General features: G+C 45.1%; 1 protein-coding gene across 1 annotated transcript in view; it reads left to right on the forward strand.

The window, feature by feature from the left end:
- MIPEP (mitochondrial intermediate peptidase) overlaps window positions 1–15192 on the forward strand; it is a 188627-nt gene that overhangs the window by 138945 nt on the left and 34490 nt on the right. The window contains exons 17-18 of the mRNA XM_055136792.1: window positions 2981–3102; window positions 5929–6002. Coding sequence (XP_054992767.1) covers window positions 2981–3102; window positions 5929–6002 — 196 coding nt within the window. The remainder of the gene's footprint in view (window positions 1–2980; window positions 3103–5928; window positions 6003–15192) is intronic.

Below are 15192 nucleotides of genomic sequence, written 5' to 3' on the forward strand. Positions count from 1 at the left end.
TCACCGAATCTCTTCAGTGCCACCCTCGAGAACTTCATGTGATAACTGGAATGGGAAGGAATGGGAGTGAAGATAGACGGTCGGCAACTATACCACCTCTGCTTCGCTGATGACATCGTTTTCATAACACCAAACATTAGCCAAGCAGCACAAATGTTGGGCGACTTTGACTTCGAGTGTGGAAAGGTTGGACTGCAGCTGAATTTCACCATGTTCATGAAAAATGAACTAGTCCCTAACGTTCCATTTGCTCTCAATGGAACGAACATCTCCGAATGCAGCAGCTATGTGTACCTGGGTTGAGAAGGCAACATGAGGAATGACTTAGTGCCAGAACTGCGCAGGGGGAAGAGAGCAGCGTGGAACGCCTTCAAGAGTGTCAAAGAAGTGATTAAGAGGATGACGAACCTCCAGCTTCGGGCACATCTTTTCGACTCCACCGTTCTTCCTGCACTAACATACACCTCAGAGACCTGGGCCCTATGAAAACAGGACGAGAATGCTATTGTGGTATCCCAAAGAGGAATCAAAGGAGCTCTGCTTGGAATATCACGTTTCACTCAAGTGAGAGAAGGAATCTGAAGTTCCAACCTCTGTCAACGATCAAGAATCAGGGACACTGTCTAGTTTGCTAAGGCTCAAAAATCAGATGGGCCAGAGATGACCGCTGGACTAGAGCTGTTACCAGTTGGAGTCCCCAGGATGTCAAATGACCATATGGCCGCCCACCTCTGAGTTGGTCAGACTTCTTTGTCAAAACCCTGAACAAACGGTTTGAGGCTCTTTGTGTTCTTGGAACGAGTAAATACCATTGGGCTATACTAACATGCGACAGGACAAATGGAGGCGTTACCGGTGCCAGCTCAAGCAAATTGAAGATCTTCATCCTGTTTTGTCATCAAAACAGGATGAAAAGTGATCAAAGTGATCAAATTTGCATATAAGTGGATCAGCATGGAGAGTATCAAGCTAAGTGAAATGAGTCAGAAAGAGAGGGACAGACATAGGATGACTGCACTCATTTGTGGAATATATTGTAACATATTAGGAGGCTAACACCTAGGGACAATATCAATAAGGGTCAGGAGGATCACCCTACGGCTTGGAAGCCAATCTTATGCTCTGGGGGAAAAGGTAGCTGGGATGGAGAGAGGAGCACTAAGTAAAGAATGATGGAGGGCTCGCTCAGGATGGGAGAAGCGTGCTGACAGTAGACTGTGGACCAAACATGATGGCTGCTTGCTACCTGTATTGCAAACCTCTCTCCAAAAGGAGAGAGAGAGAGTTAGAGGGAAGGTGCGTGCCACAGAGGCAGAAGGTGGGAAGGGGTGGGGGTGGAGGGAGGGATAGTGGGAACATTGGTGGTGGAGAATGGGCACTGGTGGAGGGATGAGTACTCGAACATTGTTTGACTGGAGCACAATCATGAGAGTTTTTAAGTCTGTAACTGCATTTCATGGTGACTCGTTAAAATCAATAAATACAATTTTTTTTAAAAAGGAAAGGGACTAGGTCAAATACTTCTAGGAGCTTTAAAATATGCCAGATTGCTGTGATTAAAGTAGCTGTTTATTTCGAAATGTTTGTTTCTCAGTAAGTTAAGTGGAGATTTAGTGTACAGTTTTACAGTGAAGATCATACTTTATGAATATTTTCTAGGGAATTAAAAGATATTTTAAGAGACATTTAGTTGGAAAACGAGGACTTTCAGGGTCAGAATGTAGCCCAGTGGCACAACACTTGACTGACAAGTGTGAGGCCTGGGTTTGTTGTTTTTGTTTAGGGACCACGCCTGTCTGTGCCCGGGGCTTGCTTCTGGTTCTGCACTCAGGTAATAACTCCTGATGGGGCTCACAGGATCCTCTGTGAGCCCAGGGATCAAACCCAGGTGGACTGCATGCAAGGCATGTGCCTATCTCCACTGTACTATTTACCCATCCCTGAGGAGTATAAAAACAAAACAACAAACAGACTTAATTTTCATTTTTGTTTTAAATTTAATGTTAAGTTACTCATGGGACTATAGAAGTTGCAGGTCATGTTTGTTTCAGAAAATAAAAGTTTTAAAGTTGAAAGTGTATTGGAACCTAGTTTTTCTTAATTCTAACTTTACTATAGCAGTGTTACCATGAATACCTTCTGGTAAGCATATACATTTGCGCTTGAATGACCCTCTAACAGTCGGGATATAAGGGCAATCAGTTTTTAGGTACAGAAAAAGAACTATGTGTAGAAAAAGGAATTTTCCAGTGAAATAATGTTTTCTCAAGGAAATGCTCCTGTTATTCCTTTCTTTGTTTGTTTTGTTTTTGTGGTGGGTGCTAGCACTAACTCCTGGCTTTGTGCTCAGGAATCAGTCCTAGCAGGGCTCTGAGGATCGCTGTGGCACTGGGGATTGGACCTGGGCCCCACGTACAAGGCAGGCGCCCTACTCACTGTACCATCTCCTCTCCCCTCATGATCCTGTAACACCTACACCCGTGTCTTGAAAAGGGTGCTGCACCACAAGCTCCAAGTCCCTCTTATGCTGCTAGCGGCCAGCATCCAGCCTTGCCCGTTCTCCTGGCTCTGGCGGTGAGGGCTGGGCAGTCCTTCGTGGTGGCCAGGGAGAGGAACCCAGCAGGGGTCAGGCCATGCCGAGCAAGAGGCTTCAGCCGTGTGCTCCTCACTGTGTCACTCTGACTTGCCGGTGGCAGCTTTCTTGCTGTGTGTGCCCCTCCCGCTCCTGATTGTACTAGGACTCATCCCATGCCCCCAGCCCAGTGTGCCTGCCTCTAGGGCAGTGCATTCTGCAGCAGTTGGGGTTTGAGGCTCCAACACAGAGCACTGGCGGGCAAGTTCAGTCCGTAAAGCCGTGTGTCAGGTGAGTGAGCATGACTGGCCTCACCGGGGATGGCTCAGCACCTGCACGACTCCCTGCACTGCCCTCTGGCGTGACGTGCACGCAGACATCATGGTGCCCTCTGCTTTCTCTCCGCAGGCCTGGCAGCTCCGGTTCAGTCACCTTGTTGGCTATGGTGCCAAATACTACTCTTACCTGATGTCCAGGGCGGTGGCGTCCATGGTTTGGAAGGAATGTTTCCTGCAAGATCCTTTCAACAGGTAATGGGAGTTGGGGTGGAGGGCTCGTTGCCGGGGGGGAGGCCTTCTGCTTTAGGGAGCCCCCACCTCTGCGAGCCTTGCTCGTGTCCTGAACCTGGCTAAGGCCCCTCCCCGCCCGGCCCCGCACATGACCAGCTGTGGTCTGCGTGCCGCTGCCTGAGAGCCAGGCCCTGCAGTGCCCTGCTCTGGGCCCCTGCGGCTCTGACCTCTGGTGCTGTCCTCAAGTGTGAGGCCTCTGCTTCCTGCAGCAATGAGCACAGCCTGCCGGGGGTCCAGGCCCCACTGCCAGTGCCTTGGCTCTTCCAGCCTCTCCCGCCAACCTGGAGAGACACCAAAGCGTCTCTCAGGCCAGGCCCCACGTGTGCTTTCTGGACCTCCCCCCCCCCCCCCCCCCCGCTGAGTTTTCAGAGTCCTTCATTTAACAATGGACTGTTGAAAACTCTTGATGAGTGTTGCATCAAGATTGTTCTGGAAAGTTCCTCCCTGCCTGCCCTAGGAATGCTTTCCCCACCTCCCTTCTTTCTCCACTGCCCTGCCCCCTGCACTGCTCTCCTGCTTTGGGGTGGGGATAGGGGATGGAGGAGGAGCCGGGGCCAGGGAGAGGCAGCTCCACCCACTGGGGTCGCACTGCTCTCTCCTTCTCGTCCTCTCCTGGAGCTCCCTTTGAACTCCGGCCACCAAGCTGCAGTCTGGTCTGGTGGTCGTTGGAAGCTTTTTGTCCCCTGAGCATACAAATGATACGTCTCCAGCAACTTTCAGCATGGCTGACTTCCCATGGGGTGAGGTCACAGAATCCTGGTGGTTTAGGGACCCCCACAGTTCCCGCTGGGCACGTGGTGGATAGTCACGGCCCCCTGGCAGCACAGATGAGTTTAGAGGCTCCAAAGAGTACAGAGTGTTCACTGAAGATCCCCAGTGAGCAGATGGGGGCCGGCAGCCAGACGCAGACTCGACATCCCCAGCACCTAATGTTTGTTGAGCTTCAGTCCGAATTGTTGAATTGTTGAAGGTTTTACAGTCTCGGCCCGTCAATTATTTTGCCTCCTGCCCTGTGCACACCGCAGACATTTCGTCTGCTCTTCAGATTTAATTATTTTCAAAAGATCTAAAGCTGAAATTGACCATAATAAATCAGTTTGGGGAATTACAGTTCTTTACTGGAGATTTCTATAAAAGAGGTCCAAAAAGAGGTCTTGTTGAAAGGAATGAGACTTTACTGGAAAACCACCTACCATTAAAGACACCTACTTCTAGGTATTTCTGTCTTGTTTATGTGAGCTTTCCTGCCCAGACTTGTAGTTGCCACGCTTTTACAGACATGTGAAAGTAAGCGAGTGAAAGTACTCATTGGACTGGGACATTCCTAACCTCGGTCAAAAAAATCTCTTTTCATCCCACTTGTCCTCTTGTGCAAAATCAGCAGGCTGCAGCCCTGCACCACAGCAGGCACAGATGGGGGTGGGAGGTGGTGGGGCTGTGTGCTGTGCTTCCTGCACCCCCACACCTCAGAGCTCAGGGGAGGACACCCCTCCACCCCCATCCCCGCCCCCGCCTGCCCCACTCCTTGCCGAGAATGGCCCGTCTCTGCCGCTCCTGCCTCTTGGCAGACTTCATTGTAGTGTTCTCTGGCAGATGTAAGCAGGATTTGTGTTTGAGTCTGTCAGCTTTTGAGACCCTAATGCTGTCAAAAATTCTGACGTGGAGACCATCTTCCCAGCACTGCCCTTAGAAAGGTGCTTCCCAAATGAAATGAAGTGGAATGAAAACCTCAGGCTGCTTTGTGACCAAATGTGTACTCATGCGCACGCAAGGAAGTGTTCCCATAAGATAGCGTGGCGTATGCCCTGTCTCCAGGTACCACTCACTGGAAAATTTCTCTCCGTAGAACTTCTTCAGCACAGGCCCTCCCTAAGTTTGTAGAGGACAGATGGTGGCCTTTATGGAGTCCAGCTGGCAGCATGAGGAGACCTTGAAGGCTCCTTCATTTCCTTTGCCAGCAGCTCAGTTCCGGTTGCCATGGGGGTGGTCCTTAGCCAGTCACCCTCTCCTGCCTGCTGCTTCCCCCTTCCCTTCCATGTCTCTTTGTGCACTGCCGTCTCAAACTGTTTCATGAAAGTGAAAAAAAGCACAAATAATTCCAAACTCCTGTTAAAATGCACTTGGCCCTTGAACGAACCCCTCAGAGGTCAGCAGTGCTGACCACTGCCCTATCCAGAGTCCACGGGTAACTTCTGACTCCCTTAGACTTAACTGCTCAGAGCCTGCCGCTCACTGAGTCTTACCAGTAACATCAGATTGTGCAGTGATATCATTTCTCTTCTATTTGTTTCTAGAACATAATCTTAAACTAGAGTAGTGGTGGGGCTGGAGCGATAGCACAGCGGGTTAGGCGTTGCCTTGCATATGGATGACCCAGGTTCGATTCCCAGCATTTCATGTGGTCCCTCAAGCACCACCAGGAGTAATTCCTGAGTGCAAAGCCAGGAGTAACCCCTGTGCATTGCCGGGTGTGACCCAAAAAACGAAAACAGAACAAAACAAAAAAATTAGAGTAGTGGTTCCTTGAGTGAGCAATGCTGACTCCTGGGATGTCCCAGGGTGGATAGGGGTATAGACAGAGATGGAATGAGGGAGAGAAGAGGAGGAGAGAGGGGAGAGAGAAGAAAGGTGAGAAGAGAGAGAAGAGAAAGGAGGGAGAGCAGGAGGGAAGAGAAGAGGGAAACAGGAAGGGAGGGGAGAGAGGAAAGGAGGAAGGAAGGGGAGGAGGGGGTAGGGGCTGGTGTGAGAAGCTGTGAGCGGCCAGTAGTGACACTTTCCTCTCCCCAGGGCGGCAGGGGAGCGTTACCGCCGGGAGATGCTGGCCCACGGAGGTGGCAAAGAGCCTTTGCTCATGGTCCAAGGTAAGCCCAGCCGGGGCCCTGGTTTCCTTCTCGTCTGTGGGCACCACATGTCAGTGTTAGCGCCTTGGGTTCTGTTCCTGCACCGTTTTCAGCACAGGTTCTTTCACCTTGTCTCCATCTACTGTTCTAATCCAAAGGGATGGTGTGTCCGCCTTGTTTATTCTGAGCATCATTGGCGGTGGCACCCGAATTCATTCATCTTCCATAGCCGTGATGTGCTTAGACAACAGGATGAGAAATTCAGGCTTCTCCTTTGAAAATACTATGAAGACTCCAAATAGAAAAGTGGCATTGTCATAAATCTGTTCTCAGCCCTCAGAAAATCTGCGTTTAGGTTTTAGAATAGGTCACAGTGTATTTCTTGAGCCTGTAGGACCAATCATTGCACATTCCTTTATTTCTGAAAAAGGTAGCTATAAAAGGTCTCCTCTCCAGACCCTGAGAGACTCCAGGGCGAGGGTGGGTAGTGGGGCCTCACAGTGATGCTCTAGGGGGTCTGCAGTCCTGCACGACTCCCAGCGAGAGTGCAGGTGCTGCTAGTCACCCCAGGGAACTCAGCAGGTATGGGAACCTGGTGGGCCCAGGGCCAATCTCAGACCAGCTGCAGGCAAGACCACAGGGCTCTTAACCCTGTTTTCCCTGATCCCTACATTGGATTTTTTAAATAGTTGAAAAATTAGAACCTAATTAACTTTTTGAAGTTTTATACTTGTTTTCTTAAGTGCCCTTTCTTTTTTAGGGGGGTGGGGCATGGAGTTAATATTAAAATTTAAGTATTTTCACCAAAAATGTGAATGTAAGGGACTCATTATTTGGAGCTGAGGAATGGTTGGGGCTGCTCAGGTCTTGCTCCTGGCTCTGCACCCAGAGATCACTCCTGGAGGAGCTCAGGGAACCATATGGGGTGCCAGGGATCGAACCTGGGTTGGCTGCATGCAAAGCAAGCACCCTATCCACTTGTGATTTTGCAGGGTGTTGGGATGGGGTGTTTTGGTTTGTTTAAGTTTAATTTCAGGCATCAGGATTTGCAGTACTGACAATAGGAAGGTTTCATGCAAAAGACATCCCAACGTCACAGCCTGTGCCAGAGCCTCAGCTTCCCTCCACTATGTCCCAGGGCTGCCCATCCCCTCCCTCCACTCCCCTGAGGTGATATGCATCCTAGGAAAGACCAGTTCTCAGTTGCTGTTGCTTTTAAGCATTTATTTGTTTCTTTACCTGCACTTTATCTACTTTATCTTCTCCTAAGGAAGAGGAAGGTAGGAAGTATCTCCCTCAAGTGTGATATGTCTTCTGGATCTGCCCCTCTCCTAATTCCATGCAGTATGACACTCTCCAGATCCATCCATGTAGTTTCAAATTGCATTATTTCGTCTTTCCTTACAGCTGAGTAGTGTTCCATTGTGTCTATATACCACAGCTTCTTTACCCTGTCATCTGTTCTTTAACTTTGGGCTGTTTCCAGATTTGGGCTCTTGCAAATAGTGCTACTGAACATAGTTGTACAGTCTGTAGGTTGTGTGTGTGTGTAATGTTTTCACAAATACTTTAGAAGTACATGTGAATACTGTTAGAAGTTCTGTTTCTCAGTAGTTGCATTTGCAAGGTGATCCTCCTGCCTTGTAAAAATCACATTTAGAAAGAAACTTCTGCTATTAGGCGGATAGTATTTTTAATGCAGTAACTAAATGGGTCTTGAAAGTAATGATCTGCCTTGCACCCTTGCCTAGATCTCTTCTACCCGGTGAGTCACTAGTGTCCCTCTGCCTAGCTGATTTGTCTCAGTAGAGCTCAGTGTCTTTCCCTTCAGTGATTCATTTATTCAGAGAGGATTTCTTGTGTATTCTCATTAGGTGCCAGGAACTACTTATCACTGCTGAAGATGAGGCAGTATAAAGCAGTAAACAAAAGCCCTCTCACTAGACATGCATTCCATCAGATTTTCCAGGCCATCATCTTCCTCCAGATTCCATCTGCCCAGTGCAGCAGCTGGTTTATAAACTAAATGGCACAGCCTTAGCCCCACCCAGCTCTCCCTTGCCAGAAAACTTTGGGCTTCCATTAGTAGATTGTTCCTGGGAGTTGCGGATGTTGCCTCAGTTTCCCAGCTGCTGCTTCCTGAATCTGGCTACATCCAGGAACTATTTTGTGGAGTTCACATGTATCTATTAACATAATCCTCCAATAGCCAGGAACAGCCCAGTGAAGTGACAATCATTTCTTACCCCCATCCTCCATGCAGATGATGGAACAGGCCGGGCCCCTCATATGGCCAATGAGTGCAGTGAGGAGAAGGGCCAAGATTCTGGTTCGCTGTTTGTGGCACAGGGCACTGGTCACTGTGGATTCGGATAAAAGTGAAACCAGTTATCTCAGAGTAGTAGGCACCTGGCAGCCGGCTGGCTGTATGGCAGAGCTCTGCAATTTGCTAAGCAGAGCTGCCTTGCAGATAACTCCCCTACTCTGTCCTCTGGTGTGGGGCACTGCTGCCTGGCACCCCTCGCTGAGGCTCAGTTGTACATGCTGTTCACTTCTGTGTGCGTAAGATAACAAGGTCTTTTTATTTATTTATTTACTTATTTTTATTAAATTGTTTAATTTTTTTTATTGGATCACCATGAAAAAAGTTACAAAGCTTTCAGGTTTAAGTCTCAGTCATACAATGATCAAACACCCATCCCTTCACCAGTGTACATGTTCCACCACCAAGAACCCCAGTATACCTCCCATCTTACCCCTACCCCCACCTGTGTGGCTAATGATCTTCACTTTACTTTCTCTATACTTTGATTACATTCAATATTTCAACAGAAAACTCACTATTATTATTTGGAATTTTCCCCCAATAATCAAACCTGCTGAAAAGGCATCATCTGATAATTTGTTTTACCTTGCTGAGAATGAAGAGTATATGAGGTCACGCGGTTTTGGATTTCTGGTATTTCAGTAATTAAGTCCCAAGAAATTTCTGCCAGAAGTTGCGTCACTGCAAGCTTGTACCTCTGGTTAGTGGGCTTTATAAGATGGCGGTCACCATGCGGCCACCACTGCTACCGCCACCACCACGGAAAGGAAAAGCCAAGAGAGAAAAACCTTTCCCCTCCCTGGGCGGCATGGGGTCACAGCTCAGTTCACAGTCTAGAGGTATTTCTGTAAGAAGCTGCTGGGTGCTGAAATTAGTTAGTAGGCCTCTGGGATCATGGTCTTTTAGGAGCAGAGGAGCCATTCTTGTGCAGCTGCTCCGGGTCTCAACAAAATCTTTTTAAATGTTCGTGTCTGGCTGCTGTGTTTTCCTCCTGTGCACCCTAGAATGTTGTCATGACCTCTCTGAAAATTCTGTTCATTACCTGAGAGGTTTTTTGTGAAGAAACTTACCATGGCTCCCCACAGTCACGCATTCATGAAAGCTAAACAAGCCGTTGGTACAAACTTGAGATGGTCAAAGTATTCCAGTTCCAGCTAGCACCAACAGTAGAATAGTGCTGCCTCTGAACGTTAATGTTCTCCCTCGTGTCATTCTGCCAGCTTTCATGAACTCTGGTGGTTTGTTCTGTTCAAAGATTGAAGGGGGGACATGCAGAAGTCACCCCTGGTATTGCTTTCTGGGGCTGGATATGGAAGCCAGAATCTGAGGTAACTTACCTCTCTGCAGCCAGCCTGGACCTGCAAACAGAAAGGTCATAAGTGATGGCTTTTTGCTTTTGGAGGAGCAATGTTGGAATTACTGAATGTCTGGATGTAAAACACAATCCAGTTGCTATTATTCCTTTCTGGGCAATGTAATGTTTGCAAATGTCTTTAATTCTTTATTTACTAAGTAAAATGGAAAGAATTACCAGTTAAGTAGTAAAAGGCAAAGAAATAGCGTACCTCCCTTCAAACTGACTCTCACTCTTACCAACTATCCTTACGCTGTATCCCAGTTTAACTTTTAACACTTATTTAAATGAACTCCAAATCATTCCATAGATTGCTTGTATATTGTACTAAGGCTCTTTGAATGAAACACAGTGAAAGAAATCAAATTATGCAATGGTTCTGATCTTTGAGTAGCAGCACAGGCAAACTCATGGGTTTTTCCCTCTTAGTTTGTTTCCTTCAGCTTCCTTACGACTACTGCCTGTCAAAGACACGTCTCAGGAATCATTGTATCTCCCCAATTTCCTTCCTTCCTTCTGTTTGCTCCACACTGATCAGTCAAAGGATCCCACTGAGAGACCATATCTCTTTGCTGACTTTTTATCTATATTGAAGGGAGCATCACCAGCAAAGGCCACATTGCAGCAACAGATCTTGTCATTTTTGCTTTTCTTTATTTTTTTGTTCCCAAACTGAAGTATAATTGACAGGCATCATTTTAATTTCAGGTGTATAACATGATGATTAGACAATATGATGCAAACTGATCACCATAGTAAATCTATTTTCTATGTCATTTTGTTGGTAATGAAAAATTGGAAACTCATTATCTTTGTCACCCTTTTTTGTCCAGTGTTCTTTCCTACCTCCTGTGTGGCAAACATCAGTTTGGTCTCTGTATCTACCAGTTTTGTTTTAGCTTTTGATTATTCTGTTCTTGGATTCTTCAGAATGAAATCACACTATTTGTGATTTCACATACTAGTAGAATCACAAAATTTTGTCCGACTTATAAAACTTCGCATAAAGCCCATATTCCATATGACAAAATTTACTCTTAGTGTATTCTGTTCCCAGGCCTATCGAGCTATTTTCCTTGTCTGTTCACCTACTGACAGACAGAAGATAGAATGCTCCCTGCTTATGGGGGCATGTATCTTTTCAGGTTAGTATTTCCCTTGTCTTTAGCCAAAAGCATTGTGGTTGGGTCATGTTTTCAGTTCAATATTGAGGCCTCCCCACCCCCGTATCATTTGCCATAGCTTCTACAGTAGTTTACATCCCCACCAGCAGGGGTAAATGCTCCTTTTTCTCCAGATTCTCACCAATACTTGTTGCTTCTTATTTTGTTTTTGTTTTGTGTTTATGCTGGGGCCACTTCCAATGTTCAGGACTTACTCCTGATCCTAAGCTCAGGAATTGCTCCTGGCAGGACTGAGAACCAGATAGGATGACTGGAAATAGAACCCAGGTGAGCCATGTGCAGGGCAAGCTCCCTAACCACTGTACTTTTACTCCGGATTCTTGTCTTTTTGATGTTAGCTATTCTGACAAGGATGGAATTATATTTCCACATAGTTTTGATTTACATTGCCCTTTTGAGCCTGTTTTCATATGTCTATATTGAGAAATGGCTTTTCTATCCTATGCCACTTTCCAATTGGATTCCTTTCTGTTAACTCAATTATATGGATTTAGAGTATTTTGAATTATTAGTCTTTTATAAAATGGATGGCTTGAAAAATGACCTCTCTTTTTTTTTTCTTTTTGGGTCACACCCAGTGATGCATAAGGGTCACTCCTGGCTCATGCACTCAGGAATTACCCCTGGTGGTGCTCAGGGGACCATATGGGATGCTGGGATTTGAACCTGGGTTGGCCGCATGCAAGGCAAACGCCCTACCCGCTGTGCTATTACTCCACCCCCAACCTCTCTTTTTAAAAAAATATATATTTTTTAATTAAATCACTGTGAGATACAGTTAAAAAGCTTTCATGTTTGAGTTTCAGTCATACAGTGATCAAACACCCAAACACCCATCCCTCCACCAGTGCACATTTTCTACCACCAATGTCCTGACTATCCTCCTCTCCCCCATACTCTCTCTCTCCTTTGGGGCATTATGGTTTACAGTACAGATACTGAGAGGCCATTTGGTCCTTTATCTACTTTCAGCACACATCTCCCATCCTGAGCCATCCCTCCAACCATCATTGACTTAGTGATCCCTTCTCTATTTCAGCTGCCTTCTCCCCCAGCTCATGAGGCAGGCTTCCAAATAAGGAGAGATATTCCTGGCCCTTGCATCTACTGTCCTTGGGTGTCAATTTTATTATCTGTTATTTTGTATTCCACAAATGAGTGCAGTCTTCTATGTCTGTCCCTCTCTTCCTGACTCATTTCACTTAACACGATACTCTCCATGTCCATACACTTATAAGCAAATTTCATGACTTCATCTTTTCTAACCGCTGCATAGTATTCCATTGTATAGTTGTACCAAAATTTCCTGAACCAGTTGTCTGTTCTCGGGCACTCGGGTTGTTTCCAGATTCTGGCTATTGTGAACAGTACTGCAATGAACATACAGATGCAGATGTCATTTCTACTGTGCTTTTTTGCACTCTTGGAATATATTCCCAGAATTGGTATTGCTGGATCATATGGAAACTCAATTTCTAGTTCTTGAAGGAATGCCATATTGTTTTCCAGAAAGGCTGGACCAGCTGGCATTCCCACCAACAATGAGAGTCGCTTTCTCTGCACATCCATGCCAGCACTGGTTGTTCTTGTTCTTTTTGATGTGTGTCAGTCTCTGTGGTGTGAGATGATATCTTATTGTTGTTTTGATTTGCATCTCCCTGATGATTAGTGATGTAGAGCTTTTTTTTTTTTAACAACTTGAATGCCTATTTATTGGTTTTATAATGGGGCCTGAGAGAGTAGATCATGTAAGGTGCTTGCAGTGCATGCAACTCACTTGGTTGTGATACCTGTCACTGCATGTGGTCCTTGAGCACAGCTAGGGTGGACTCATAACAAAGCAAACACGTATGGCATATTTACAAATTAAATCTTATTTAGCCGTAGGGAAAGATTGGAATTTTTCTATTAAGAAGTAAAATGGAAGAATATAGGGGAGATTATTTGATGATTTAGTGCTGTTTACAGAGGGATAGAGGAAGGGGACTAGGAGCAAAAATGAAGGGTATTCGATGGATAATGTTGTATTGTTTTACTCTTTAAACTCTGTGGTTTACAAGGTTATTCATGAGATTCATTACAGGCATTCAATATTCCAACAACTGTCCCACCACCATTGTCTCCATTTGTCTAACCATGTAGAGCATTTTTTATCTGCCTTTTGGCCATTTGTATTTCTTTTTCAAGGAAGCATCTGTTCATTTATTCTCCCCATTTTTTGATGGGGTTGGAGGTTTTTTCTTGTCCAGTTCTATCAGTGTCTTTCATATCCTGGATATTAGCCCTTTATCAGATGGGTATTGGATAAATATTCTTTCCCATTCTGTGGGCTCTCTCTGTATTTTGGTCACTGTTTCTTTTGAGGTAAAGAAGCTTCTTCACCTCAAATGTAGTCTCATTTGTTTATGTTTGTTTCCACTTGCTTGATCAGTGGTGTTTCATCTTGGAGATACTTTTACCTTCAGTGTCATTGAGGGTTCTGCCTACATTTTCCTCAAAGTACCTTATGGATTCTGGTTTGATACCGAGGTCTTTAAACCATTTTGATCTGGTGTTAGACAGAGGTCAGAGTTCATTTTTTTGCAGGTAGCTATCCAGTTTCCCAGCACCACTTGTCAAAGAGCTTTCCTCGTTCCACTTCACATTGCTTGCTCCTTTATCAAAGATTAAGTGATCATATATTTGAGAATCTGTGACAGAATGTTCAACTCTGTTCCATTGGTCTGCCTGTCTGTTTCTATTCCAATACCATGCTGTTTTAATTACTACTGCTTTGTAATATAGTTTAAAGTTGGGGAAGGTGATGCCACCTATTTTTTTCCCCAAGGATTGCTTTCACTATTTGTGGGGGTTTATTGTTCCATATGAATTTCAGCAGTATTTTTTCTATTTTTTTGAAGAATGCCATGGGTATCCCTATAGGAATTGCATTAAATCTGCATAGTGCTTTGGGCAGCATTGCCATTTTGATATTGTTAATCCTCCCTATCCATGAGGATGGGATGTGTCTCCATTTCCTAGTGTTCTCTTTTATTTCTTGAGGTAGCATTTTGTAATTTTCTTAGTATAGTTCCTTCACCTCTTTAGTTAAGCTGATTCTAAGGTACTTGATTTTCATATTGTGAATGGGATTGTTTTTTTAATATCTCTTTCTTTTCTTTCATCATTTGTATATAGGAAAACCATGGACGTTTGGGTGTTAATTTTGTAGCCTGCCACTTTACCATACAAACCTATTGTTTCTATGAGCTTTTTGTAGAGTCTTTAGTATTTTTAAGTATAGTGTCATATCATCCGCAAATAGTGATAGCTTGACCTCTTCCTTTCATATCTATATGATCCTTTTCCATATAAACTATAAGAAATATTAAAAATTCCATTTAATATGATCAGAGAGATATCACAGAGACAGGGCTAAAGCACTTGCCTTGCAGGACCAGGTTTGATCCTGTGCCATTTATGGTCTCCTAAGCATCACCAGGAGTGATCCAATTATTCTCCCCCAAATCCTATTTATAACTGTATCAAAAGAATAAAACAGTCTGTTGTAAATTTAATCAAGGAGGTGGAAGACCTGTACACTGAAAACTAGAGCACACTGTTGAAGAATGTCAAAGATGCAAAGAACTGGAAAGATGGCTTATGTCCATTGGCTAGACGAATTCCTAATGTTGAATTGTGTACAGACTGAAGAAATAGCACAGCGGGTAGGGTAGGGCGTTTGCCTTGCATGCGACTGATCTGGGTTTGATTTCCTCTGTCCCTCTCGGAGAGCCCAGCAAGCAACCAAGAGTATTTCAGAGAGTATTTCACCCGCACAGCAGAGCCTGGCAAGCTACCCATGGTGTATTCGATATGCCAGAAACAGTAACAACAAGTCTCACAATGGAGACGTTACTGATGCTCGCTTGAGCAAATCAATGAACAATGGGATGACAGTGCTACAGTGCTATTCTAGTTAATCTTAAGTGACAGTAACTATTAGAAGACAAAATATTGTTTTAAACCTTTTCTTTCTCGGAGAAGGAAATTGTTCCATAAAATGGGATTTGCAGTGACTACAGTATCTGTACATTTCTTGAGAAAGTAGCTTAAGTATCCCTGGGGAAGGTAAATTGTGATTTGACTTCAGAACACTTCTTGGTCATCTTCTCCTTCGCTTCTTTTTCAGTCCATGCCTAACACTGTGCATGCTATGTAACTGATGTGATAACTGGAATAGGTCACTTCACAGATCCAAATTATGTGCTTTCCTTGCTTTCAAGCACATTCATAGCACATATGAAGGTATGTTATAAGCATTCTCCTCAGTTACTTAATCCTCTGCCGAACACAGGAACGCAACAC

Source organism: Sorex araneus, chromosome 1 (assembly GCF_027595985.1).
Source record: "Sorex araneus isolate mSorAra2 chromosome 1, mSorAra2.pri, whole genome shotgun sequence".
Taxonomy (NCBI): Eukaryota; Metazoa; Chordata; class Mammalia; order Eulipotyphla; family Soricidae; genus Sorex; species Sorex araneus.